Raw genomic sequence first — 27,585 nt, forward strand, 5'->3', positions numbered from 1 at the left:
GCTGAGCCCCCGGCTAGGATCTGCTTTATCTGATGCTGCGGACTCCATCTGAGCCAGCATCTGCTCTGCTGCCTTCAGCGTTATTCCCAACAGGTGGAATGTTACCTTGCTCACTGGGAATAGTACAGGCACCTGCTGTGGGGACTCCCTGGGGACAACAGGAGTGGAAGAGATCAGGCCAGAAAACAAGTGAGGGTGGAGACTGAGGAGACAGGAGTGGTAGAAGACAGGCAGACAGCCCACTTTTGACTTTCTCCTGCAGACAGTGGTGGGAAAGGCCCAGCAGCATTTGGACCAGATGTGTTGACAGCCCCTTGGCCAAGAACCTAGCCTAGAGATCCCTAGAGTAGGGATGACACCAGAGCCCTCCTTCCAGGTGGATTTATGGCAAAGCTCTGCCCCCCAGATCTGTTACGGCTTCAATCTTGCCCTATACTGTGTTGTTTGGTTGTTTTTTGTTTTGTTTTTTCAAGACAACAGGGTTTCTCCGTGTAGCCTTGGCTGTCCTGGACTTGCTTTGTAGACCAGGCTGGCCTTGAACTCACAGCGTTCCGCCTGCCTCTGCCTCCTGAGTGCTGGGATTAAAGGCATGCGCCAACCACTGCCCAGCTGGTCCTCCTTCCTGAAGCAGGACCCAAAGCAGTAATACAATAAGCAGACTTTTACCCAGATAGAGGAACCCCTTCTCAGCCTTTCACCATTCAGTTCAGTTGCCCCAGGTCAGATGGAGAAACAGACCAGATTGATTGTAGGGAAGCAATTACACAGGTGCACAATTCAAGTTGTGGGGAGGACCCCGCCATGACATGTCCCTTGTATGGGAGAAGGCCCCAGGATCCTGCACTGTATATTCATAACAAATAATGAGGCCTGGCCAGCAAATCCAGGAACAGAGCTGTAATGATGACAATATGATGGGCCCAGATGCCTCGGGGACCAGGCAGGGACTCCCTGGGGGATTCTGAGATCTCTGCCCTGACTCTGGAATGGCCTCTGTGCAGAAGCATCATCTGGTGGGTTAACCAGATGCTTGCAACACCACTAGAGTGTGCAAGAGAAATCTAGGTACACAGTGGGCCCTAGTACATATATGCCTGGGGGCAGAGAGAAGAGGGCCTCGCCCTATTCCTGGGGCTTCTGAGGCTGGGCAAGAGCTACTAAGAATAGGCGGGAGCTGGGTGCGGTAGTGCACACCTGTAATCCCAGCACTCGGGAGACAGAGGCAGGTGGATCTCTGAGTTCAAGGTCAGCCTGGTCTACAGAGTGAGTCCAGGACACCCAAGAAAACACAGAAAAATCCTGTCTCGGGGGAAAAAATAAAAGAATAGGTAGGAAAAAGAGTGACCAGGAGAGACCAATTGAAACAGGTCTTCACACAGTGTGACGTGAGGAGATGCATAGCTGGTCCACTCTCCTGGTTGGTAGTCCAGTGCAGGTCTAGAGTGGAGGATGGTCCACGGAAATGTCTCTACAGCTGGAGTGGTGGGAACACGCTACCTGGAAGGGTTGGTGTGGTGGTGTGAATAACAATGGCCCCCAAAGCCAGGCAGCGGTGGCGCACGCCTTTAATCCCAGCACTCGGGAGGCAGAGGCAGGTGAATCACTGTGAGTTCGAGGCCAGCCTGGTCTACAAAGCGAGTCTAGGACAGCCAAGGCTACACAGAGAAACCCTGTCTCAAAATAACGGCCCCCAAAAACTCATGTATTTGAATGCTTAGTCACCATAGAATGGCATGGTTTGAAAAGATTAGAAGGGTTAGGAGGTGTGGCCTTCTTAAAGGAAGTGTGTCACTGTGGGTGGGCTTTGAGGTTTCCAAAGCTCATGGCTCGCCTAAGCATCTCCCAGCCCCCATCTCTCTCCCCTCTCTCTCCTTACAGATCAGGTTGTAGCTCCAGGCTACTTTTCCAGCATCTTGCCTGCCTGATGCTCTTGCCATGATGACAATGGACTAAATAAGCCTCTGTAACTGTAAGCCAGCCCCAATTAAATGCTTGCTTTCTTAAGAGTTACCTTGGTCCAAAAAAAAAAAAAAAAAAAAAAAAAGAGTTACCTTGGTCATGGTGTCTCTTTCAGCAATAGCACAGTGACTAAGATAGTTAGGTTTCCAAGAAAGAATAGCTAAAGGGCTCAGGGAGGAGTGGACTGCATCGGTAAGCCCTTTAGGGCTAGCCTGGACCCCACAACCCCAGCAGCGACTGAGCACATTCTGGGTGTGCTGCCTTCTTCCTAGGTAAACAAGGGATTCAGAAGAGCTGGGACAGAACCACAAGCCAAGACGGGCCTTTTTGGAGCAGCTGCAGCAGCTGCAGGGAGAGCTGACCATGGTAGAGCACCATGCTCAGGCCCTGGAGGTAGACTGTACCCAAATGCTTGGGGAGAAGTCCGTGCTGCTGGCCGCTCTCGGGATGGTCTTTGGCCAGGAAGCCTAGTAGACGGCTGCTTAGAACACCACTAGAGCATGCGAGCTAGGCTGGGATGGGTTCCCTGTTTTCACAGGGTGAGATACCTCACTGGCAAGAGCTTGGCCAGCTTCTATCACAGCTCTGTCACTGGTTAGTTAGTATAGTCAGAAATCCAACCCTGAGTCACATGGCCAGGGTCCAGCTCCCTTTCCTGTGTATCTGTGTTCCTGTTGGTCACATCCTGGCTTTTTTATGGGGCACTTGGGGAAGTTTTTAGCTTTAAGAAGCCTTAGCTCTGTTTGGCATGTTGGTATACTCCTGAAATCCTAGCACTTAGAAAGTGGAGGCAGAAGGGTCAGGAATTCAAGGTTATCCTGAACTAAACCATGAGTTTGAGGCCAGCCCGGACTACAGGAGGCCTTCTATCAAAGAACTGAGGAGTCCCGGGGTTCTGTCTCCACTACTCATGGCCACACCTAGAGGTGGGGAGGGGAGGGGGGAGGGACTTGGGGGGGAGGGCTGGGTAATATGAAGACGGCTGCTCAACTCAAGGTGTGTGCGAACTAAAGCCCCAGGACAGAGGGCTTCTGGGTGTGCAGGAAGACAGGGAGGAGGCTTTACTGTCAAGCTAACAAGACAGTGACTACATCTATCTTTGCAACAGTAAAGGCCCACACAGGGTCCAGAGCGTCTCCTTTATCAGCACACCTCAGTTTCCCTCAGGAGGGGGCTAGAGAAGCAGGAGTCACCTCCCAGGGTGCGTCATGTCCTCATGATGCTCAGCGCTGGCAGGCACGCTGGCACCAGGTGGCAGTTGCTGTGATACATAAATGGCTCTAACTTTATTATAGAGACTCCAGAGGCAGAGTGGGCTCTGGCCTTCCCACATGGGTGCCCTCTCCACCTCTCTCTGCTCTGCAAGGCTCTTCCTGCCAGCTTTATCCTATGCCTCCTGCCCTCTCTTTGCCTGCCCTTTACCCATCCATTTCAGCATGCATTTGGTGAGTGGCTACTACGTGCCTGGCCCCTCCCACTGTGCAGGATGCAGGAACCATGCCAGTGCAGCCTGCTCTATTGTCCCCCAAAGCATAAGTCTTGAAGGCAAAGAGGTCAAGAAACAAGTGATTACAATTCAGTGAGTTCAACCAGGGGCTGATAGAAAGGGACTCTCAGCCAGGCGTGGTGGCGCACGCCTTTAATCCCAGCACTCGGGAGGCAGAGGCAGGTGGATCGCTGTGAGTTCGAGGCCAGCCTGGTCTACAAAGCGAGTCTAGGACAGCCAAGGCTAGCTGCACAGAGAAAGAAACCCTGTCTGGAAAAACCAAAATAAAATAAGATAAAATAAAATAAAAGGGGGACTCTCCAGAGAAGGAGGTTCTGAGCCTCTGACCCCTCCCTGAAAGTTGAGCAGGCATTTCCCAGGGGAAAACTGAAAGACAGGGCACTTCAGGAAGAATGAGCAACACCTACAAAAGCCCAGAAAAGGGGGCGAGGTTGAGTGGAAGTTTGTAAATGATCCTGATCCCTGATCCCTGATCCCTGACCTAGGCCAGGGGCATGAACAAATATCTGATCGCTCAACCTAGGGAGTTGAGGACAAAGTGAGGATACCATCAAGTCCAATCTGGTGAAGGCATTGAGTTTACTGGGATTTCTTATAGGTATATGAATGAAGGGTGCGTCTCAGGAGCAGGAAAGACTCAAGGGCATCTGTGTCGATGGATGCCTATCCCAGCCCTGATGACAGCTCTCGAAAGCTGGAAACCTGGAGCTCAACAGGCAGCTCAACTGACAGTTTGGAGAATGTCTCCTTCAAGCAGTGTTGCCCATCTGAGGGTGATGCAACAGTCCTTACTGCTTCTGTAAGCTTATATAAGCACATCTGTTTCAGGGACTTGAGGCTTTTTTTTTTTTTTTTTTTTTTTTTTTTTGGCTTCTGAGGCTTTTTGAGTTGTTTGCTTTCTGAGTCTTGAAAAAAAAACAAAACCACCACCACCACCACCAACAACAACAAAAAAACAGAGACCAGGCGTGGTGGCACATCCCTGTAATCCTAGCACTCAGGAAACAGAGGCAGGCAGATCGCTGTGAGTTCAAGGCCAGCCTGGTCTACAAAGTGAGTTCCAGGACAGCCAAGGATACACAGAGAAACCCTGTCTTGAACAACCAAAAACAAACAAGCAAACAAACAAAAACAAGACAAAAATTCATAAAACCAACAAACAAACAAACAAAAACCCTTTAGAACTTCCCGGGTCTTAATAAAGGTCTCTCCAAAATGGATTGTCTTATCTCCAGGGAAACCGCTGCACAACTGGAGAGATGGCTCAGGAGGGAGCAGCATTTGAATGAGCCTGGTGACCTGAGTTCCATCCCTGGAACCAACTGAAAGGTGGGAGGAGAATGGACTTCGTGAAGTTGTCCTGTGGCCTCCATGTGTGCACATGCGCACACAAATTCAAAATGACAATACTTGTCCCTAAGGAGAAATGGAGTTGGTGAGGGGCTTACTGTGGAAGGCGGGGCAAGGACCAGATGCCTAAGGCCCTGGCATCCCCTGGACTCCAGTCCTGGCTCAGTAGCTGCCTCCTCCTGGCAGCCTTTCCCCTTTGGTCTCTTGGGGCAAATTCAGGTGTGCGCATGCTCCCGCAGACACATCGCCTGTGAGCATTCTCCCGGCAGTGTGCACACACAGCAAGACACAGATATCACAAGGAAGCCCCGGTGACACAACACTGAAGGGCAGGGGTGGGGCCACACAGAGCGGCCTCTGCTTAGGCTGACCTGTTGATGTGGCTGGAAGGGATTAGGAGGCGGCTGACTAGGGACTCACCTCTGAACAGGGGCCTATCCCGGCTCTGAGGGTGTCAAGAGAGTGCCACGGAATGCGGCCCCAAGTTCACAGAGGCCTGTGGCATGCGGTCCATGGAGCATAGACCAAGCTTTCCAGGCAGAGGATTGGCCAGGTAGAACAACAGTTGGACAGGGGCTGGCTGCTGCCTACGCTATACCATCTGCTTGGCAGCAACACTTAGGGCCCCAAATCCTCCAACAAGTTCTGCCTTCTAACTCTATTCCTGGCTTCAAGCTCCTTCTACCCAAGCCCTCTCTGGTCTCTACCTCAGGCTGTCTTTAATCCTAGGTCCTTACTGTGTTTAAGGTAGAGATGAAGAAGGTAAATGCTGATCTGAAATCTCAGCTCCATATAATCTGTGTGACCTTGGCTGAGTCCCTGGTACCTACTTCTCTGGGCCTCACATATTAAAAATTAGCACAACCATCCTCCTCCTCATCACACGTTTACATGTGTAGCTAATTATTAGATGCTTCCTGGGGCCGTAAGACTGGCCACACAAGAAGAGAAAGTTCCCTTTAAAGTCAGGATTATCTGGGGTCCTGAGAGCTGCCACATGAGGGTCCGATACTTGCTCCCTCTGTTCAAGTTTGCTAGATGGCCACAGCTGAGGACCGCAGCCTCAGGCTAAAACAGTTTGTCAGGCTGGAATTTCAGTGGTAGACTCTGGTGCAGGGTCGCTGCTGTGGGCTCCTACAGGCTTTGCCATTCCTGTCATCTGGGTCCCCGCCGTCACATCCATGTGCTCTCAGACCATCCCTGCATCTGCTTACCTTTCCCCTTCTGTACAGATCACAGTCACGTGGAAATAGGACCTAGTTCAGCCTGGTTTAACCTGGTTCTCATCTCCAAATATGGTCATATTTTGAGGTGCAGGAGACTGCAAAAATTCTTTTTTTAGGGGACATAGCTCACACAACACCCCCACCTTGCTTCCTGCTACTTTCTTGTTGGGTGGGTGGGTATGACTTAGGATCTCAAGAAGCAGTTTCATTTGTCTCCTTATATGACCCCAGGAGGATCACAGCTGCAAGATGCCCCAGTATTCAGAGGAGGACGGTCGGTCAGTTGTGGGCTCTGTGTGGGGTGCCCATGTCCTCCACAGGCTGAGCCATGAGGGCAGGCAAGGCTAGGCTACAGAGTTGAGCTGTTTGCAGTGGGGCCCTGCCTAACCCCAAGCGGGCTATGTGTCCCAGGGATGAGGATGCAGCTTGCCCCTCCCAGGTCTTCCCTGGCGGGCAACAGGTTTGGACACAGGATCTGAGGGAGAAAACAATCTGATGGGTCCTGAGCCTTAGAGGAGCTTCAAGCAGCAGATGGATGGCCCCACATGAGATCAAGACCCTCAACAAACCCTTCCAGAGGACCTCAGAGCTCTTGCAAAACTGTGGGAGGTAGAGGCGCTGCCAGTCACTAGCACCCCTCTCCTCATGGGGCCTCAGCTCCTCTTTCTGTATAATGGAGTCCCAAACTCCATGTCCGGGCACTTGTAGTTCCTGGGCACCCAGAGCCAGAGGTGTATAGGACTTCGGGGGCTGCAGTAGCTATTCTATCCCATGAGTGGACTCCAGGCATGGGCACATGCATGGTGAGTAGGCGTGTGAGGGCAGGACCAGGATTTGGTTGCTGCTGGTGCCAGAACCTAGTGTCAGCTGTTAAGACTGAGAATTGGTCCCGTGGTCAGTGTAGCCTGAGCTCACAGCCAAGGACAGGGACGTGCCTCCTGCCTAGGTGACTGTTTCTTAGTCTCTTGGTGTTGGCCTCTGCCGATCTATTCTCAGGAGGCCAGGAGAGCACCTGAAGACAACTGAGAGCCAGGCGGCAGGCCCAGGCACCATGAAACTGGCCCTGAGCACTGGCGACTGTCACAGCTGTGCTCTTGCAGCTCCAGGGGCCCAGGTTAGCCCTGTTCACTTTTAGGGGGTGGGTGGACCTGACACAGGGAGCTAGACTGACAGATGTGTGGGAAGGAGTGTAAGCTTTGTCACAGGTGAAAGCAATCTTGGCGGGCTTTACCCTTGGACACACCACAGATACTCCCTGAGATTAACCTTGAGATAGACTGGGTGGAGCCATCCCGGGCCTGGAATTCAGGAAGGGGACCAAGGGACTCCACCTGGACTATTGTGTTTCTAATCGACCCTCAATGGGAGGTGGAGACCGCCCTTTGCACGTGAGAGACAGGCAGGTAGAGAGGAGAAAGGAGTGGCAGGTTCAGACCAGGCTTGAGCGCACGTGGGTCTGGAAGAGGGTCAGCGAACAGGCTGGACCAGCGCGCATACCAGAGACACCAAGGGACCCGTCCCGTGGAACGGATACCAGAAGGTTCACTCTTTTTTCCCTTTAACCTTTTTTTTCCCTCTTGTGTAAGCTAGTTGGGTTGTATAATAAAGTTTAATTGTTAAGTAACAGAGCCGACAGAGAAGCAAGGACTCCTTAGGGGAACAAGCTCTATGGCCATGGTGTGGTAGGAGCTACAGTCAGAAGCTTCCCTGGTAAAACCCTCTCCTTGTCCCCTGTCTGCTACGGGGTCTAGAATGCCTACATTGACGTAACTGCTAAGGTCCCTGCCTCTTGGTGGATGAGGCTATGTGCATGACGCTCTCCTGGTGGGTCTTATGGCTAGGAGAGCTAGGAATAGGCTGACTGATTTGGGGGGGGGGGGTGCCAAGATTCTCACAGGGTTTCATGTGCCTACTGCCATAAGAATGCTACCAGTGACCCTGTGTGTCCTGCTCGGGAAGCCCTTGAGTACCAGCTTTCGAAACTCAGTGAGTTACTATTTACAGATGCCTCATACCGCTGCAAATCCCCCTTTACAGGAAGGAAGAACAATCCGAGACCCAGCAGCAGCTAAGCCCTGGGTCTCCTAACCTATCTCAGAAAACTGTTTGCTCTCAGCCGAGCATCCCCAACAGCCACAGGCAAGGCCAGTTTGCAATTTGTATCTCTCTCAGCCTATCTGGCTGTGCTGGGTAGAGTTACGTCAACATGACACAATGTATAGTCGTCAGAAAGGAAGGGAGCTCAAATGAGAAAACGTCTCCCTAAGATTGGGCTGCAGGCAAGTGTGTAGGATGGTTTCTTAAATCGTGACTGATGGGACAGTGGGATGTCCATTGTGGGCAGTGCCAACCCTGGGCTGCTGGTCGTAGGCTCTGTAAGAAGGCAGGCTGCACAAGCCGTGACGAACAAGCCAGTGAGCAGCACTCCTCCACGGCCTCTGCCTTGGCTCCTGTCTCCAGGTTCCTGCCCTGTCGTTACTTCTTTCAGTGTGAAAGTGTAGGCCAAATAAACCTTTTCCTTCCAAGTTGTTTTTGGTTGTGGTGTTTCATCAACAACAGTAACCCGGCTATGACTGTACCAGGATCGTGGAAATGGCTGCCACAGACCTCAGTAAGTTTTGGGAGAACTGTGGAAGGACCTTGGAATGTTTGAGCTAGGAAAGCCATTGAGTGCTCAGTGGGATGTTCTTTAAGACCTTGGAAGATAAGTATGTTGAGCATTAGCAGGGCGTGGTGGTGCACACCTGTCATCCCAGCACCCAGGAGGCAGAGGCAGGGGGATTGCTTTGAGTTCCAGGCCAGCCTGGTCTACAAAGAGAGCCCAGGCCAGCCAGGGATACATGGAGAAACCCTGTCTCAAAAGGGGGCGGGGGCTGGAGAGATGGCTTAGAGGTTAAGAGCACTTGTTGTTCTTCCAAAGGTCCTGAATTAATTTCCCAGCAACCACATGATGGCTTACAACCATTCTATAATGAGATCTGGTGCCCTCTTCTGGTGGGCAGGTGTACATGCAGGCAGAATACTGCATATGTAATACCTCTTTTTGTTTTTTTTGTTGTTGTTTTTTTTAAAAGAAAAAATACTTTTAAAAGATAAAAAAAAGAATGCTACTGGGCGTAGTGGTGTACACCTTTAATCCCAGCACTCGGGAGGCAGAGGCAGGTGGATTGCTGTGAGTTCGAGGCCAACCTGGTCTACAAAGTAGTCCAGGACAACCAAGGCTACAACCGAGACTCTGTCTCAAAACAAAACAAAACAAAACAAAACAAAACAAAACAAAAAAGAATGCTGAGCATTACAGACGATAGAGGCCTGGCTTGTGAGGTTTCTGGGGGAAGCAAAGACTCCACTCGGCCACTGTGTGACGAGTCTGTGGTGTCCTGTCGGCTGGGGCTGAGACTGATTAACAAGAGAGCAGCATCACTGAAATGAAACCGTTGCTTTACTGAGACAATTGATGCAGGTCAACTGGAGTAGAGAAATTAACTGGGACTGATGAGAAGCCTTCTGGGAAGTGCTTCCTGAGAGCCAGCACTCAGAAGCTGCGCTCCCAGGTTGCCAAGGCTGCACCTCGTGATGGAAGAGTCACCAGGAGAGGCCACTGGTGAGGGTGAAGCCTCAGTAGCAGTTGAGGAGTCATGTAGAGAAGTTGAGGCTTGGCACCATGAAGAGAGCCCAGGAGAGGCTATGTGTGGAAGCGCAGCCCAGTTGCAGCACACCTCAGCTTTCTGGAGAAGCCAGTACCATACCATGGGGTGACCACCAAGGACAGCAGCAGCAGGGAGTGGAGCCAACAGAAGCCTAGAGGACCAGCCATGTGTGCTGTAGAGGGTGGAGCCAGAGAAGTGCCCCCAAGCCCTTTGGAAAGTCCAGAAGATCGAGAGTGGCTCCCAGACATTAGACACGGAGTCATTTAAACAGTTGGAGCTCAGTTTTGCTTTGCTCTGATTGTGACTGTGCTCTGGTTCTTCCCTCTCAAAGTAAGAAAATATTTATTTTTTATTTTATAGGAGCCCACAGTTGAGAGACTGAATTTTTAATTAATTTGTTTAATGTATATGAATGCTGTGTCTGCATGTACACCTGCATGCCAGAAGGGGGCACCAGATCACATTATAGATGGTTGTGAGTCACCATGTGGTTGCTGGGAATTGAACTCAGGACCTCTGGAAGCACAGACAGTGCTCTTTAACCACTGAGCCATCTCTTCAGCCCTGAGAGATTGAGGGTTTTTTGTTTGTTTGTTTGTTTGTGTGGTTGGTTGGTTTTCGAGACAGGGTTTCTCTGTGTAGCCTTGGCTGCCCTAGACTTGCTTTGTAGACCAGGCTGGCCTCAAACTCACAGTGATCTGCCTGCCTCTGCCCCATGTATGCCTGCAGGCCAGAAGAGGGCACCTGCCCTCATTATAGATGATTGTGAGCTACCATGTGGTTCCTAAGAATTGAACTCATGATCTTTGGAAAAATAGACAGTGCTCTTAACCTCTGAGCCATCTCTCCAGCTCCAAGACTGATTTTTGTGTTTTGTTTATTGAGACGGTGTTTCTCTGTGTAAAAAGCCTGGCTGTAAACTAGGCCAGCCGGTTTGGATCTGGCTCATGGATCTGGCTCATGGATCTGGCTGCCTCTGCCTCCCAAGTGCTGGGATTAAAGGCATGCACAACTGTGTCTGGTGAGACGGACCTTTTTAGTGATTTATTTATTTTTATTTTATATGTATTGGTGTTTTGCCTGTATGTATGGCATATGTGGGGGTGTCAGATCCCCTGGGACTGGAGTTACAAACAGTTGTAAGCTGCCACATGGGTGCTGGGAACTGAACCCAGGCCTTCTGAAAGAACAGCCAGTGCTCATAACCTCTGAGCTATCTCTCCAGCCCTAAGAGAGACTGAATTTTGAAAGCAATCTTAGATTTTTTTTTTCTTGTTTTCATTTTTGCTTTTGGAGACAGGGTTTCTGTGTAGCCTTGGCTGTCCTGGACTCACTTTGTAGAACAGACTGGTCTCAAACTCAGAGATCCACCTGCCTCTGCCTCCCTGAGTGCTGGGATTACAGGTGTGCACCACATGCCCGGCTGTGATTTTGGATTTTTCAAAAGAGACTTTGGATCTTTAAATAGAGTGAATTTTAAAATGTTTGAGTTTATGAAGACTTAAAAAAAAAAAGAAAGAAAGAAAACATATGCATTGGTGTTTTGCCTGCATGTATGCCTGTGTGAGGGTGCCAGATCTTGGAGTTACAGACAGTTGTAAGCTGCCATGTGAGTACTGCAAACTGAACCCGGGTCCTCTGGAAGAGCAGTCAGTGCTCTCAACTGCTGAGCCAGCTCTCCAGCCCAATTTGTGAGGACTTTTAAGACTTGGAATTTTTGTTTTGTTTTTTGTTTTTTTGTTTTGTTTTGTTTTTTGAGGCAGGGATTTTCTGTGTGACCTTGGCTGTCTTGGACTCACTTTGTAGACCAAGCTGGCCTCGAACTCACAGCAATCTGCCTGCCTCTGCCTCCTGAGTGCTGGGATTAAAGTTGTGTGCCACCACCGTCCGGCCAAGACTTGGAATATTTTATATCAGGATGTTCATGTTAATGTGTGCTCTTGGGGATGAACAGGAAAGGAAAAGTTGTGGCTTAACAATGATGTGTTTGTGTGTCAAGATGACAAGGGGTCAGCTAGCTTTATGTCACCTTGACACAGAGTATAGTCACCAGGAAGGAGGGAGCCCTGGTTGAAGATGCCTTCATAAAATCAGGCTGTAGACAAGCTGTAAGTATTTTCTTCTTCTCCTTCTCCTCCTCTTCCTCCTCTTCCTCTTCCTCCTTCTTTGAGACAGGGTTTCTCTGTGTAGCCTTGGTTGTCCTAGACTCGCTTTGTAGACTAGGCTGGCCTCGAACTCACAGCGATCCGCCTGCCTCTGCCTCCTGAGTGCTGGGATTAAAGACGTGTGCCACCATGCTTGGCCTGTAAGTCCCTGGTTTGGTGGTCCTGGGTTCTATAAGCAAGCAAGCTGAGCAAGCCATGAAGAGTAAGCCAATGAGCACTGGCATCTACATGAGCTCCTGCCTCCTTCCTGCCCTGTGTGAGTTCCTGCTCTGACTTCCTTTGATGATGAACAGTGATGTGGAAGTGTAAGTCAAATAAACCCTTTCCTCTTCAATTAGCTTCGGTCATGGCGTTTCATCACAGCAGTAGAAACTCTAAGGCACTGGCCATTCCTTTCCTGAACACCCTTCCCTATGCTGCCATGTGATCTCCCCCTCCAGACTCCCCACCCCCATTTATTTATTTATTTATTTATTTTTGGTTTTTTGAGACAGGGTTTCTCTGTGTAGCCTTGGCTGTCCTGGACTCGCTCTGTAGACCAGGCTGGCCTTGAACTCACAGCGATCTGCTTGCCTCTGCCTCCCAAGTGCTGGGATTAAAGGCATGTGCCACCATGCCTAGTTAATTTAAATTTTATTTTATGTGCATTGGTGTTTCACCTGCATGTCACTTTTTAAAAATAAATTGATTCAGATTACATCTCAACTGTTATCCCCTCACTTGTATCTTCCCATTCCTCCCTCCCTCTCTCACCTTATTCCCCTCCCTTAGGTCTGTGACAGAAGGGGCCCTCTTCACCCACCATATGGTCACAGCCTATCAAGTCTCATCCTGGTAGCCTGCTTATCCTTTCTCTGAGTGCCACCAGGCCTCCCCACCGAGGGGAAGTGGTCAGATATGGGGCACCAGAGTTCATGTCGGAGTCAGTCCCCGCTCTGCACACAGCTGTGGAGAACGCGCTGCCCATTGGCTGGATCCGGGTAGAACTGCATGTCATTCTTTACCAATTCCTCCTCTCCTGGCGTGATTCCAAACCTCTGCCAAGCCCCTCGGCCTCCAGCTCCTCTTCCCTTCTAAAGGTGAGCGCCATTCCTTCGCAGTGCTGTGGGCCTCCTCTGGAGGAGGGATACAGTTGCGTTGGGTCTCTGTGCAGGGTGGTTAGGCACCCATCCATGCTTTGTTTCCACAGGCTCTGGGGAAGTCCAGGAGAGGAGAGGAGGCCAGCCACAGTGTACTGGCTGCTTTTGTGTCGATTTGACACAAGCTAGAGTCATCAGAGAGGGAGGAGCCTCAGCTGAGGAACGGCCTCCATGAGATCCAGCTGTAGGGCATTTTCTCAACTAGTGGTAAGAAAGCAGGCAGAGCAAGCCATGGGAAGCCAGCCAGTAAGCAGCGCCGCCCCCCCCCCCCTCTGCATTAGCTCCTGCCTTGAGGATCCGGGCTGTTTGAGTTCCTGTCCTGACTCCTCCCTTCAGTAATGAACAACATGGAAGCGTAGGCCAAAGCAACCCTTGTCTTCCCCAACTTACTTTGTGGCCATGGTTTTTCACTGCAGCAATAGAAACCCTAAGACACCCGGACAGCAGCACAGGCTTTCCCTCAGGGTGCTAGGGCCTCTAGGTGGCCCCAGGATGGGCACATCAGGGTATAGCCAAGACCTGCAGACAAACACCCCCTAGTCCTTTGTCTCCCTTCTTTCCTTCTCAAAGGGGCAACCATTTTGGAGGCACATGCTAGCCCTTTGGCTCCTCGGGCACGTTTCCACCCAGTATTTCCATGTGTACAATGAGCAGCGAGTGCCGGATGGACTGCACAGCCAACCTGAGCAATGTGCATAGAGCGCTTGGCGTGGTGCTTATGGGTAAGCCACACCCTGCTCACACTGTGGCCTAGTTGTTCAACCTCTCTGCCTCGCTCCCCATCTGTAAAGTGGGTAAAATATGATCAGTCCTACTTGATAAAAACGGGATAGGACTGTATTACTTACTTTTCTATTGCTGGGTAGAAACTCCATGGCAAAGGCAACTTACAAAAGGAAATGTTTATTGGGGCTCAGGGTTCCAGAGGGCTGGGAGCTTGCGGCAGGCTGCAGGCAGCAGGCATGCCGCTGGAGCAGAAGCTGAGAGCTCACCCTGATGCACAAAGAGGAGCCAGAGAAAAGCGAGCTAACTGGGAACCGTGTGGGCTTTTTGAAACCTAAAGCCCTTCCCCAGGGTCACACCTCCTCTAACAAAGCTAGACCCCGCATCCTCCCCAAACACTCCCAACTGGAGACCGAGTGTTCAAATACATGGGCTAACGGTGGCCATCCTCATTCAAACCCCTGCAAAAATGAAAGGAGTCAACCCACGAAAAAGCCCAAAGAGACCCTGGCCCAACCAGGCTCAATGGCTGCCCACTACAGCCACTGGTGCTCACCTCCATGGGAAACATCTGGGGGTGAATTTTCACATATTCCATTTACTCAGAAACTGGCTTCTCAATCTGTCAGACCATGTTCCCCACAGCAGGGAGCCCCTGTCACTCATACTTTTTCCAGGTCCCGGCATCGCCGTGCAACCTCAGAGCTACGCCCGTGTACATTCACTCTGATTCTTAGTGGGGTTGGCTGTATTTTGTCTTCTGAGCTACTCCAGTGCCAGGCACAAGCTGCACCACTGAATTGCATTCCCAGCTCTATCATCTTCATCTTCTGACATACAGTTGTCGGTGGCTCCTGCCTCCTTTTTCTTGAACTGGGTCCCATGTAGCCCAGAGAGCCGCCAACTCCTTATGTAGCCAACGCTGACCTTTAACTTCTACTAGTCTTGCTTCTGCCTCTCAAGTGCTGGGGAAACTGAGTCTCTACACCCAGCTCTCCTGCCTCGCTGTTGTCTTTCGTCTTAGTAATGAATAAGCATTCAACAGTCCACCTCACTACTACTCTTTCAAGTGCTTTTCCCAGGTCGGTGGTGGTGGAGGGTTTTTTGTTGTTGTTGTTTTTTTGGAGACAGGGTTTCTCTGTATAGCCCTGGCTGGCCTGGACTCACTTTGTAGACCATGGTGGCCTCGAACTGACAGCCATCTGCCTGCCTCTTGTTCCCAGTGTGCTGAGATGACAGGCATGCACCACCACACCTGGCCCCAGTTTGTGCTTTTTTGTTTTTTTGGAAACAGGGTCACATTATGTAGCCTTGGCTTGCCTGGAACTTGCTACGTAGACCAGGCTCGACTCTATTTTCATAGATATATGTGGCTTTCTGAGTACTAGGATTGAAAGTGGCTCCATGTCTGGCTTTATACTTATTTTCTGTGTATGAGTATTTTGCTTGCATAAATACATGTGTGCCACGTGCTCTTGGGGGCCAGAAGAGGGCTCCAGATTCCCTACAACTGGAATTACAGATGGTGGGAGTTACTATGCAGGGGTTAGGAATCAAACCCAGGGTCCTCAGAACAGAAAGTGCTCCTGATAGGTAAACTGTCTCTCCTGACCTTTTGTTGTCTTTTGATTTCATGGTGTGATGAACTGTTGGTATGTCACAATTGGTGGTGTGTTGTTTGAAATTTTCTGCATTTTTAAAAAAAAGTTTCTATTTCATCTTGTTTTCTCTGGTGTCCTGAAACAGAAGGAGCTGCAGTGGCCTGACATGGCCCTTAGGACTCTACACCCTAAATGAAAAGAAGCCTCTCCTGGCTCTCCACGCGCCTATCTCCATCTCTGTGGTGGTCTGAGTAAAATGGGCCCCACAGGCTTATTATTATATATGTGCATGCCTACTCCTCAGTTGGTGAACTATTTGGGAAGGATTGGGAGGTGTAGTCTTAGAGTAGGTGTGGCCTTGTTGGAGGAGGTGTACCACTGGGGGAGGGCTCGGTGGTTTCAAAAGCCCACAGCGAGCCGGGCGTGGTGGCACACACCTTTAATCCCAGCACTCGGGAGGCAGAGGCAGGCGGATCGCTGTGAGTTTGAGGCCAGCCTGGTCTACAAAGTGAGTCCAGGACAGCCAAGGCTACACAGAGAGACCCTGTCTCGAAAAACCAAAAAAAAAAAAAAAAAAAAAAAAAAAAATCAAAAGCCCAGAGCAGGGGCTGGAGAGATGGCTCAGAGGTTACTGACTGCTCTTCCAGAGGTCCTGAGTTCAATTCCATTCAACCACATGGTGGCTCCCAACCATCTATACTGTGATCTGGTGCCCTCTTCTGGTATGCAGGTGTACATGCAGGCAGAACACTGTATAAATAATACATTAACAAATTAAAAAAAAAAAAACCCACAGCAGAGCCAGTCTTTCTCTTCCTGCTGCCTGTGGATCAGGATGCAAGGATCTCAGCTGTGTTCCACATCAGTCAGCTTCCCACCATAACTAACCCTCTGCAGCTGTAAGCAAGCCCATTTGCTTTCTCTTATAAATTGTCTTGGTTATGGTGTCTCTTCGCAGCAACAGAACTGTAAATAAGATGCTCTCCAACACCCCTGACCCAGTGTCACTCTGCCTCTCAGCTCCTAGCCAGAGGCTGGCTCATTTTTCATGTGCCACAGAAAGCTCTAGGTATGACACACACATGACCAGTGACCAGTGCTAAAGTGCTGGTCTTTTTTTTTCTTTTTCAATAGGCTCTCATGTTGCCCAGGTAGGCCTGGAGCTCCCTAGGCAGCTGTGATGGTTGAGCTTGGTGCCAACTCGACTCCATCAGAACTAAAGCCCAAGCAGCTGGGTACAACCTACGAAGGATTTTTCTTGTTGGACTGTTTGAGGTGGGAGAGTCACCCTGAATCAGGGCCACACTTTCTGGTGGCAGCACAGATAGGACAGGAAGAAGGAAGCTTTTGCCATCACTCTCACTGGCAAGTTCATGGGTCCTGTTTCTGAGCCACCCTGTCCCAGGTGCTAGAACCTATTTTTTTTGCAGGGGAGGGGGGATTGACAACATAGACTGAAAACTGGTAGCTCTTTTATGACTTCCCTGGGCCTGGTGGTGTGGACTGAACTACTAAATACTTGGCCACTGCTGGACTACTCCAGTGGTCCTCAACCTTCCCAATGCGGGGACCCTATTAATACAGTTCACACTGTGGTGACCCCCAACCATGAAATTATTTTATGGTTGCTACTTCATAACTGTAACTTCGCTAGTTATGAATCGTAAATATCCGATATGCAGGACATCTGCTATGTGGCCCCTGTGAAAGGGTTGTTTGATCCCCCAAAAGGGGTTGCAACCCACAGGTTGAGAGCTATATATACATATATACGTACACACACGCATTCTATCAGTTTTGTTCCTTTAGAGAACCTAATTGTATTAGTCAGGGTTCTCTGTACAGTCACAGAACTTATGGAATGGATCTCTTTCTCTGTATATAAAGGGGATTTATTGGGATGACTTACAGGCTGCAGTCCAGCTAATCCAACGATGGCCAGCTGTGAATGGAAAGGCCAAGAGTCTAGTAGTTGCTCAGTCCCACAAGGCTGTGTCTCAGCTGCTCTTCCGTAGATGCTGGAATCCGGAAGAAGCAGGCTCCAGCGCCAGGAGGGAATGGATGTGCTAGCAAGGTGAGGGCAAGCCGGCAAGGAACAGCACCTTCCTTCTTCCAAGTCCTGACACAGGTTCCCAGCAGAAGGTGTGGCCCAGATTGAAGGTGTAGCTTGCTGCCTCAAGATCCAGATCAGGCCAGGTATGGTGGTGCATGCCTTTAATCTCAGCACTCGGGAGTCAGAGGCAGGAGGATCGCTGTGGGTTCGAGGCCAGCCTGGTCTACAAAGCGAGTCCAGGACAGTCAAGGCTAACACCGAGAAACCATGTCTCAAAACAAAAAATACCAAAAAACAAAACCAAACAACAAAAAGCTGAACCAACCAAACAAAACTGATCCAGATCACGTGTGTTCCCCTCCCTCAAAGGTCTGGACTAGAAGCGATTTCACCCACCTCAAGGCAAGCAGAACCTCTCACAGGTGTGCCCTCCATTTCTGGATTGTAATTTATTCCAGATAGAGTCCAGCTGACAGCCAAGAAGAGCCATCATCACACTAATACAGTAGCAAAGGGTGACTTTGATCCATCCTTTTTGTTTTGTTTTGTTTTTCAAGTCAGAGTTTCTCTGTGTAGCCTTGGCTGTCTTGGACTCACTTTGTAGACCAGGCTGGCCTCAAACTCACAGCGATCCACCCGCCTCTGCCTCCCGAGTGCTGGGATTAAAGGCATGCGCCACCACGCCCGGCGATCCATCCTTTTTTGAAAAAAGATGTTTACTTATTATTATACAGTGTTCTGCCTGCATGTACACCTGCAGGCCAGAAGAATATAGATGGTGTGAGCCACCATGTGGTTACTGGGAACTGAACTCATGATCTTTGGAAGAACAGACAGTGCTCTTAACCTCTGAGCCCTCATGTTGTCCTTTTCGTTACTGTTGCTGTTCTCAGATATGACCTCACCATTATAGCCCTAGCAAGTCTACAACTTACTATCTCTGGACCAGCCAGGCCTCTGCTTTTATTTACTTATTTTGGTTTTACAAGACAGGGTTTCTCTGTGTAACAGCTCTGGCTGTCCTGGAACTCGCTCTGTAGTCTAGGCTGGCCTCGAACTCATGGAGATTCACCTGTCTCTGCCTCCCAAATACTGGGATAAAGGTGTGAGCCACCACCGCCCAGCTAGGCCTCTGTTTCCTGAGTACTGGGATTAAAAGTGTGCCACTCTGGCCAGACTGATTCATCTTAAAAAAAAAAAAAAGTTACAAAATTGGTGGGCTGGAGAGATGGATCAGTGGTTAAGAGAGCCGCCTGCTCTTCCAGAGGTCCTGAGTTCAATTCCCAGCAACCACATGGTGGCTCACAACCATCTATAATGTAATCTGATACCCTCTTCTGCAGATAAAGCACTCATATGCAATAAATAAAATAAAATAAATCTTAAAAAAAAATTGGTTGGGCAGTGGTGCAGTATGCCTTTAATCCCAGCACTCAGGGAGGCAGAGGCAGGTGGACCTGAGTTATCTGCCCAGGCAGGCCTTGCCTTGCACATCCCTCCCATTGTGCTGTAAGTGAGCAGCCTGAAGGGAAGACCTATACCCAGGCTGGTCTAGAAGAGCCACACAGCAAGGGTTACACAGAGAAACTCTGTCTGGGGGGAAATGTTTTTATACGATGTGTTTGTGTATGCACCACAGCACATGTATGAAGGCTAGAGAACTCCTCTGGGTGTCAGCTCGTGGGACCTGCTGTGCCATCTTGCTTCTACCTACCAGGCGCTGGTAGTACAGGTGTGCAGGTGTGTACCACTACATCAGGCTCCCTTAATCCTCTTAAGTCATTTTATTTTGTGTGGAGGTCAGAGGACAAGAAGCGGGAGTCAGTTTTCCCCAGAGATCAAGCTGGGCAGCAAGCAGCTTTATCTGCTGAGCCATCTTGCTGGTACTTTTTTCCTTTTGGGAGGACAGGACCTGGCTATGTATTTCATGAGGCTTGAAACCCTTTGCAGCATAGTACAAGGGTGTAGCACACTGGCTAGAGAGAAATGCAGTCTGTTCCTGAAGTCCCAGCACCTCTGAGTGGTGTGAAGGGGCACCCGCAGACAGGCGAGCTGTTTGTCATCCTAGGTGGAGACGGCATTATCTGCCCAGGCAGGCCTTGCCCTGCGCATCCCTCCCACTGTGCTCTAAGTGAGCAGCCTGAAGGGAAGACCTATACCTAGCCTGGCGTCTGGTTCTAGGTCATCTTCTAAGTCCACGCCCTGTTAGAACTCATTCTCTGAGACACAAAGGGTGACACAAGCCCGAGGCCCTTCCAGGGCACACACATCTCTTCAGAATCAGACCCAGACCCGGTGAGAACTCAGCAAGGGTCTGTAACTCACAGAGGTGGCCCTGCCTGTCAGCTACTAGCACAGCACTGCTCTCAGTTTTGGTCAGTGGTTGTGTTAGGAGACTCTGACACTACAGCTGAGAAATGGAGGTCTAGCCCTTTGCAGAAGCAGACAGTAAAGCAGAGAAGGTTCAGGAGGAGCTGGGGACCTGAGGCACAGTCCATGGAGTCCCTTTTCACTCTGAAGGACGTTGTCAAGTTCAAGTCAGTGAAAGAACCCCACACCTGCTCATGTGAAGAGGTAGAGCTTTATTGAAATATAAACATTCGCGAACATGTAAGACAAATAACCACGACATATACAGACACTTGCTGCGAGAGGACGTCTGAGGTATTTATTCACGGCCTAGGCTACCATGTGCTATCACATTTTTTTTTCTGGTTAGAATACAAGACATGGAAGGGGAGGATGCTGTCCTGGCCAACTGCCTGTCACATGACCTTCAGGACGACACCTGCAGGGGAGGTGCCAGCTGGGCCAGAGCCCTAATGCTGGGCACCCAGCTTTTGCATTTTCTGGCTAGGAGCCTGCTGCTGGCTTGAGGGCAGTGAGGGGTATTGAGAGGAACAGGTGGACAAGCTGCCTGGAGAAAGAGGATCCGATGACCTGAAAGATCTGTACCTTCCTTGTCTCCCCTGGGTAGGAAGGGTCTATCCATCATGACGAAATCCTGAGACACAATGGCCAAATGGGATTCTCACAGCACCAGACCCTAGATGTCCTTTGCTCAACCCTGCATGTGCCTGGTGAATAAGGCTTCTGAGGCCAGGAAAAGGTCAGACCCCAGTATGTGAGAGGTGTGTGTGTGTGTGTGTGTGTGTGTGTTCTGGCGCAGGGAGAAGAAAAGTCAGCAGGGTTGTGTTTACTAGGCTGAGGTATGTTTGTGCATGAGCTTTTGATTTCCCTTTCTCGTCCTAGACAGGACTACTGGGCCATGCTGTGGTCTTCACTGCCACAACCCAAGCGGTCCCAGTGGGTATGGGTGATGCTTTATGTAACAGAGTAGGGCATACTGGGAGAATGGAGCCTTGTGTTAGGAGCACCCTTTCTCAACCACAGTGGCCTGTCGCAGCAGCATGCCGAGAAGAGACAGGGCTCTTTTCGCATCCTCTTGTCCCTGGGGCTCAGCCTCAGGCAGGGCCCACAGCCACTTGCCTGTGTCCCAAGGTGAGGATTCTAAGGGCAGAAAGATACTGTGCCCTACTCTGTCAGCTAGGGTAGGGGCACAAAGAACCAGTGTGGTTTCAGGATCCAGCAGCAAGCATGGGCCCCTCCAGCCCATCCTCCTGCTGTGTTGATCCCTGAGTCACCCCACCTGCTACACCTCCTTGGCCAAGGCATGGGCAGGTTGGAGGGAGGCTGGCTGCAAACTGCACCTGACTGGGGTGATCTGCTTTCCTTTCTTTGGTGCTACAACAGCAACAATAAAAATAAAAAAAATTAAAGTCAGCAAAACACATACAAAAAAAGAGTACAGAGAATGAAAATACTTCCTGAAGAATCAAAATATTAACAATTACAAATCTGAGGTATTTCAGTGAGCCGGACATTAGCACGTCTTGGGCTGGGGGGGAGGGGGGCCGAAATGGCCCCAGGAGATGATGGTAGGGTCCAGGGACAAGTAGTATCTTGGGAAAGCTGGCCAACATGGGCAGGCAGGAAGCTGAGGTTTGGGGATCAGAACGGAGTCTTGTCAGGTAGGTACCAGGGCCCAGGCACCATGAGTTCTTCCTCCTTTTCATGTGCAGAGGGGTCCTGAACCTCAAGCCTGCCCTAATAACATGCCTTTTTTCTTAGGAACAACAAAAGGGGTATTCCAGGGCCCTGAGGACTGAATTCAAGACGTGGACTTGGGAATGCCCAGAGAATTAAGCAGTAAAGCAAGGAGGCCTGGGAAGGCCCATCCCCATCCCATGCTCAACAGACAAGAGCAAGGAAGACAAGTTCCTGACTCCTAGAGCCCGAAGTGGGATCGAAACACTGGGGGACTGGGCAGTCTAAGAGTCTGGTGATCCTGGGGTGAAGGCAGAAGGCAGCAGAAGGGAAATAAATTAAGGGGGAAGGGAAGTGGGAAGCCTCCAGCCCCATGGCGCCTTACAGATTGTCGATATACTGCTCCGGGATGGGAGGTGGTTGGGGAACCCTGGGGAAGCCGGATGCCCAGGTGTCCCACCCAGTTCTCCAGGACGATCCCTGATTGGACAACGCTACTCTGTCCTGTCCTTCCCTCCCTCCCCCCAGGCTCTCCCCCAGAGTACAGCAGAATTTGAATGGAGCCTGGACAGATGGGTATATCCAAAGTCAACATCTGGCCAGATGGTGTCTGATGTGGGCTCCATGAGATGAGGTAAGTTCTGTGCATCGATCTCCTTTACTCTCAGCAGGAGAGTAGGGAGTGGGTGCTCATCAGAGGGACCAGCTGGTGGAAGGCTCTGCGCTGGGAGTGCCCCGGGATGAGGTAGGACTTGGTGAGCAGTGAGAGCTGCTGCTGCTGCTGCTGGTGCTGCTGGCAATGCTCTGGGGAGCAGAGCCTGCAATGAGATGGACCACTGGTTTCTGGGCAAACAGCACACCTGGGGTGGGAGGAGAAGCAGTATGGGCTGAGGGGGAGAGACTGTAGCTCAGTTCAATTAAACAAGGCGTAACTGCTGGCTTAACCTTGTGTGCTTCACTCTTCTATGATGCCAGATGTCAGGGGAAGCCCAGACAACTGTTCTGCCATCAAAGGCTCACAAGCTACTGAAGGACATGCATGCAACCAGCATCTTCGCCAGAATAACATAACTGTTCTGGGACGTGTGTAGCTCTACTGCTGGGACCATCCTCAGCTTCTGGAGAGAGGAGCAGAAGGGTAGCCCAGGAAAGGCTTGGGTGGAAAGTGTGTGTCTAGATTGCTCAAAAGAGGAAAAGCAGCAAACTGAAGAGATGGTGCCCAGGGAACCTGAGACAGCAGCAAAATGGGCCTAGCCTACTGGGGATGGTGGAGGTGTAAATGGTTTAGGGAATAGTAGAGGGGCTGAGGAGGCGGGTGGGGCCTTGTATAGCTATAGGAACCCATTTGGAGGTCCTGAAAGTTTTGAGCAGGAGGACACTAAGACATTGGAAATCTCTGGGAGGTCAGAGGATGAGGATGCTCAAGTCCCAGGAGGCCTGCAGAGGAGGCAGGCCTAGCCATGGCAGCAAGCACGGGTGTGGGAAGCAGCAGGCAGAAGGGAGCTAGAGAAGGATGGTGGCCTCGAATCTCAGAACTACTTAGGTTCCTGGGCACCAAAGCCCAACAGAGAAAGCCTGGGGCAGACAAGGGCATGAGAAGTGAGTGGCCCATTTTCGGAGTGCTGGGAGCCTCAACTCCTGACCTGCCCTATACTGAGAGCAAAGGAAAAAGTTACCCACTTCTTCCTCCTAGGAAGAGGACAAGAAACTGCCAAGATCTAGCCATGACTCCTAGCTCCTGTGCTCTTCAGGACTTAACTCAGCCTCAAATATTCCAAGCCACATCATGAGTGGCAGCAGGAGGACACAAGAGACTTGCAAGCCACACTGCCATAGCTGCTTCTAGAAACCCATTCCTCCCCTGGCTGAACTGTGATGTTGGTGGCCGGTGTCCCTGCAGGGGACCAGGAGCTACCCCTAGGGAAATACTCTGGTCTAAATGCAAGGTTTTACCAGCCTGCATGTGGATGCTCACTAGGCAGCTGACTTAACTTACGCCTTGGTAAAACAGGCAGATGTTACCAGCCTGAACTTGTACCCAAGCCTGCCCCTAAACACATGGAATAGCCAGGGCTTCAGGGTTGGGGTCTGTTGCCTCTGTAAACTCTATGTTGATCTCCTTTTAAAGATCTCTTCATTACAGATGCAAACCCAACTACCCACCAAAATACTGCAGGCAGTTACATTAGGGAGATCCAACTGAAAAATTGCAATGCCCTCGGGGGTCAAGGCCGCTTTGCAGCACTCAGATTCATTGCTGGTGTATTTTGTTTAATTTTGACAGGGTCTCACTCTGTAGTACAGTCTGGCCTTGAACCCATGACATGATTGCCTTAGCCTCTTCGGTGCTGGAACTGCAGATATGTGCTACTACACCTAGCTATACTGGTGTCATATTCTTGGTTCATTTAAAAAAAAAGACAGAGGATGGGGTTGGAGGGATGGATCAGCAGATAAAAGCAGTGGCTACTCTCTCAAAGGACTTCGGTTGGGTTCTCAGCACCCACACAGTGCACAGATAAACACACAGATAAAATACTCATGCACACAAATAATAAAATACTTTTTAGAGCCTGGCAGTGGTGGCGCACGCCTTTAATCCCAGCACTCAGGAGGCAGAGGTAAGTGGGTCTGAATTTGAGGCCAGCCTGGTCTACAGGGTGAGTTTTAGGATAGCCAGGGCTAACCAGAGAGATCCTGTCTTGAACACCACCTCCCTCCCCAAAAGACATGGAATAACAAACCATTTAATGAGTCTTTTGCAGTCAGGAAAAGGAGTCTTGTTCTCTGGAGGACTGTGCATGGTAGATGATGACCTAGCTCATAATGTATGCTGAAATGTGTGTGTAAGGCAAACATCTTCATACTAGAGACATCTTCAGCTAACCAGCACTGAAGGGAAGGGTTCCTTCCTGTCTCTGAAGAAGACTGGTCATTCTGTCAATCTGTGCAACTATAGTCCAGGGCCTCTTTACCTTAGGAGTGCTGAGTCAATGCAAAAGGACACCCCACCCCATCTCCACCATCCCACCCCATAGTATCTGAGGGAGTCAGGCAGAGCCAGCTAGGAAGCTGCACAGTGGGCTGGCAGCCAGCACAGGCCTCCCACAGCTCCGGGGGCCTACCTGTATAGGTGGTGCCATCAATATCCACAGACATATTGATGCTGCCAATGTTGCTTGTGGTCAGGTTCAGTGCTGCAGCTGAAGTCTCTGCTCTGTCTTCTGTGGAATCAGAGAGAAAGCAGGCCTGCTCAAGCCTCCTGCTATTGTCTGGTGCTGCTGAGTCAAGCTGACCTGTGGTCTAATGGTGTCTCTGCCATCTCAGTCTCTACTACCTCTGGTCAGGTCTGGCAGTAGAGCCAGGCTAACCAACTTCCTGCCAATTCATTTCCCTGACTCTCAGAGTGAAGGGACAGCAGACCAGTCCTACCTGAGTCTCCATGATACACCACCCCAGTCAATCAGCCCTAGTCTCAAACTGCCCTGGAACAGCTGAACTGTAGGGATCTCCAGGAGAAGATCTTCTGCTTCTGGGACCTCGCCCTCCATGCCCCATGGGAAGGCTGGCACATGGGGCTTCTGCTGGGCTCACTGACTCCCGCCCTCTCCCGCCACAGAGCCACACATTTTTCCACGTGAGCTGCCCTTTCTACTGGCCACTAAATGGTTCCTTCTGCCCATCATGCAAGGGAGGGCTGCCTGGGGGGCTGAGGAGCTCCTCTCACACTGCCTCCCTTCCCAGGACACAACTGCCCACGTTTGCTTGACACAGCGACAACGGCACAGAAAAGGGGCTTGAAGGGGCGTGCAGGGAGAAGGGCGAGGGAAGTGGAATGCATGTTTTGAGAAGAGAAGGTGGGAAACTAGAAAAATGAGGACAGGGAATGTGAAAAAATGTCAAATGCGCTGCTAAACTCGTATCGCCTACTTCTTATTCCTGAGGCCGCTGGTGGCTCCACTATTTCTCAGGAATGACAGACCTGGCCACATCTGGTAAGGTACTGGAGTGGCTGCAAACCCTGTAATTTAGATAGATCAAAGGCTAGGCAGGGTTAGGGCAGCACAGCATCCGTCTCCTCCTTGAAAAACTACTTTCCTTCTTGTTATAGAACAAGGACTTCACTGCCCAAAGCAGCTTCTGACCTAGAGAACAGTGAGATGGTGAGCTCTCAGCCAGCAGACACCTGCAGTGGCTCTCCTCTGGCTCTCCGCTCTGGTAGGGCACTGGAGGCAACAGGAAGGGTGTTTCCGGGCCAGGAGGTCAGGATGGACCTAGGGCTACCCAACCTCAGGGCCTGAGTGGAGCCCGGGTGTGACAGGTATTATGAGGGGAAGAGGAGTCAGACACTGATGCTTACCCCTGCCGTTGATTCTGATCTTCATGGGGAGCTGCCGCGCCATGCTCAAGAGGTTGCGCTGGAAGGCTTGCTGCACCAGGCGCTGCTCCTCCTCTGACAATCTTGATGCCTTCTTCTCAGGGGGTTCCCCTGATTCCAGACGCTCCCGTAGCTGCTCTAGTGTGCCAGTCCGGCTGCCAGTCTGCTGGCCTGCCAAAGTCCCAGGCACAGCCAGGCGATTTGGCACGGGCACTGTCGTCACTGGGACTCCATCACCTGTGAAGGAACCAGAGCTAGATGAATGCATGATTTACACCTTCTCCACAGTGCGCATCCTGGGCAAGAGGACCTGGGCTTCCCTCCTCCAAAGGCCCTGCTCACCTTTCCTGAGAGTAGATGCTGGGGGTATCCGAGGACTGCTGGCATTGGTGCCACTGCTGGAGCCAAGCCCAAGGATGGAGAAGCGGATCTTGGGAGGTGAGAGAAGGGCAGGGGTCCCAGCAGAAGCAGCACTAGCAGCGGCGGCGGCGGCAGCAGCGGCAGCAGCAGCGGCAGCAGTGGCAGGAGAATAGCCAAAGAGGGAGGAACTGTAGCTGGGCCTCCGACCTTCCCTACGGTTGCCATCAATGGCCGCCTGTAGTTCAGCTGGGGAGCTCAAGGCTTTCTTCTCACACTCATAGGCATACAGATACTTCATGTACCTGCAGGGAAGAAGGGAAGAATAACCTAAACTCAGTACCAGAGCCTGTCCAGTTTAAGTTCACATGTCTTTGGAAGCAGCCTTGGTCAGGCAAGAGCCAGGGTATGGTACATACAGCAAAAGTAAAGAGTCTGGGCTCATTGGACACATTCCTCCACGCTTCTCAGGCATGTACACATGCCTTGGGGCCTTAGCTACCTTCTGTCTGCTCTCAGACCCTTGGAATGCCCTTAGGGAAAGGAAGCCTGTTTCATAGTGCCACCTTTGCTGCTCCTGATTCCGTCAAGCTGGTCAAACAGCAGCAACTCTCCCCACTGTCTTGGCCCCAGAAGGGTAAGGCTTCTCCCCCCTCCCCCAGAGATAGGGTTTCTCTGTGTAGCCTTGACTGTCCTGGACTCACTTTGTAGACCAGGCTGTCATCGAAGGCACAGCAATCCACCTGCCTCTGCCTCCCAAGTGCTGAGATTAAAGGCATGCGCCACCACGCCCGACTGAGGGCAGCTCTTTGTGTGCCATCTGTCCCAAGGAGCCATTCTTTCCACTGACGTTCTGGTTATAGCTATCTCTATTTCTACTAGAATATCCCTAACGGATAAGACCTTTCTTTCTTTTTACATTTACTTATTTTGTGTGTATGTGTTATTCGAATAAACACATGCATGCCATGGTGCTGGTATGGAGGTCAGGAGTCCTCTACCATGCCCATGAAGTCCTAGGGATTGAACACAGGTAGTCAGGCTTGGTGGTAAGCATGTACCCACCGAGCCATCTTTTTGACCCCATGGGTATGCTACCTGATAGATAGGCCAACTATTTATTCACAGAGCAACTAGAACATTCCAGAATACTAGCCAGGTTTGTTCTACATGGCTATTCTCTGATATACTGTTTCCATCAACCCTTATAACTAGTCAGTTAATGGCAGAACAGGTCAGCCATCAATGAGGCTGACTATAGGGTAAGGGATGGGGGGCACCTGGGTAGTCTGGAAAGAACGTAGGACACAGGTAGGAAGCCCAATTCTGGCTCAGTATGGCATGACTACATTAATTAGCCCAGGGCTTAGTTTTATAATCTGCAAAATGGAAGGTATCAACTTGCCAGGACAGAGTGTGACATTTAAATC

General features: G+C 50.7%; 1 protein-coding gene across 5 annotated transcripts in view; it reads right to left on the minus strand.

Annotated features, from left to right (window-relative positions):
• Positions 1–15,900: 15,900 nt before the first annotated feature.
• Positions 15,901–27,585, minus strand: part of ARID3B (AT-rich interaction domain 3B) — a 54,389-nt gene continuing 42,704 nt past the window's right edge. For 4 of the 5 annotated variants that reach the window (XM_084782272.1, XM_084782273.1, XM_084782270.1 and 1 more), the window contains 4 exons: positions 26,141–26,460; positions 25,781–26,035; positions 24,546–24,644; positions 19,936–22,280 (listed from right to left, as the gene is read on the minus strand). In XM_084782272.1, coding sequence (XP_084638398.1) covers positions 22,114–22,280; positions 24,546–24,644; positions 25,781–26,035; positions 26,141–26,460 — 841 coding nt within the window. In that variant the 3' untranslated portion in view covers positions 19,936–22,113. Of the gene's footprint in view, positions 17,597–19,935; positions 22,281–24,545; positions 24,645–25,780; positions 26,036–26,140; positions 26,461–27,585 lie in introns of those variants that run through there. The other variant, XM_084782274.1, reaches the window with a different exon arrangement.

The sequence above is a fragment of the Acomys minous genome, assembly GCF_964271855.1.
Source record: "Acomys minous genome assembly, chromosome: 5".
In the NCBI taxonomy this organism is placed as follows: Eukaryota; Metazoa; Chordata; class Mammalia; order Rodentia; family Muridae; genus Acomys; species Acomys minous.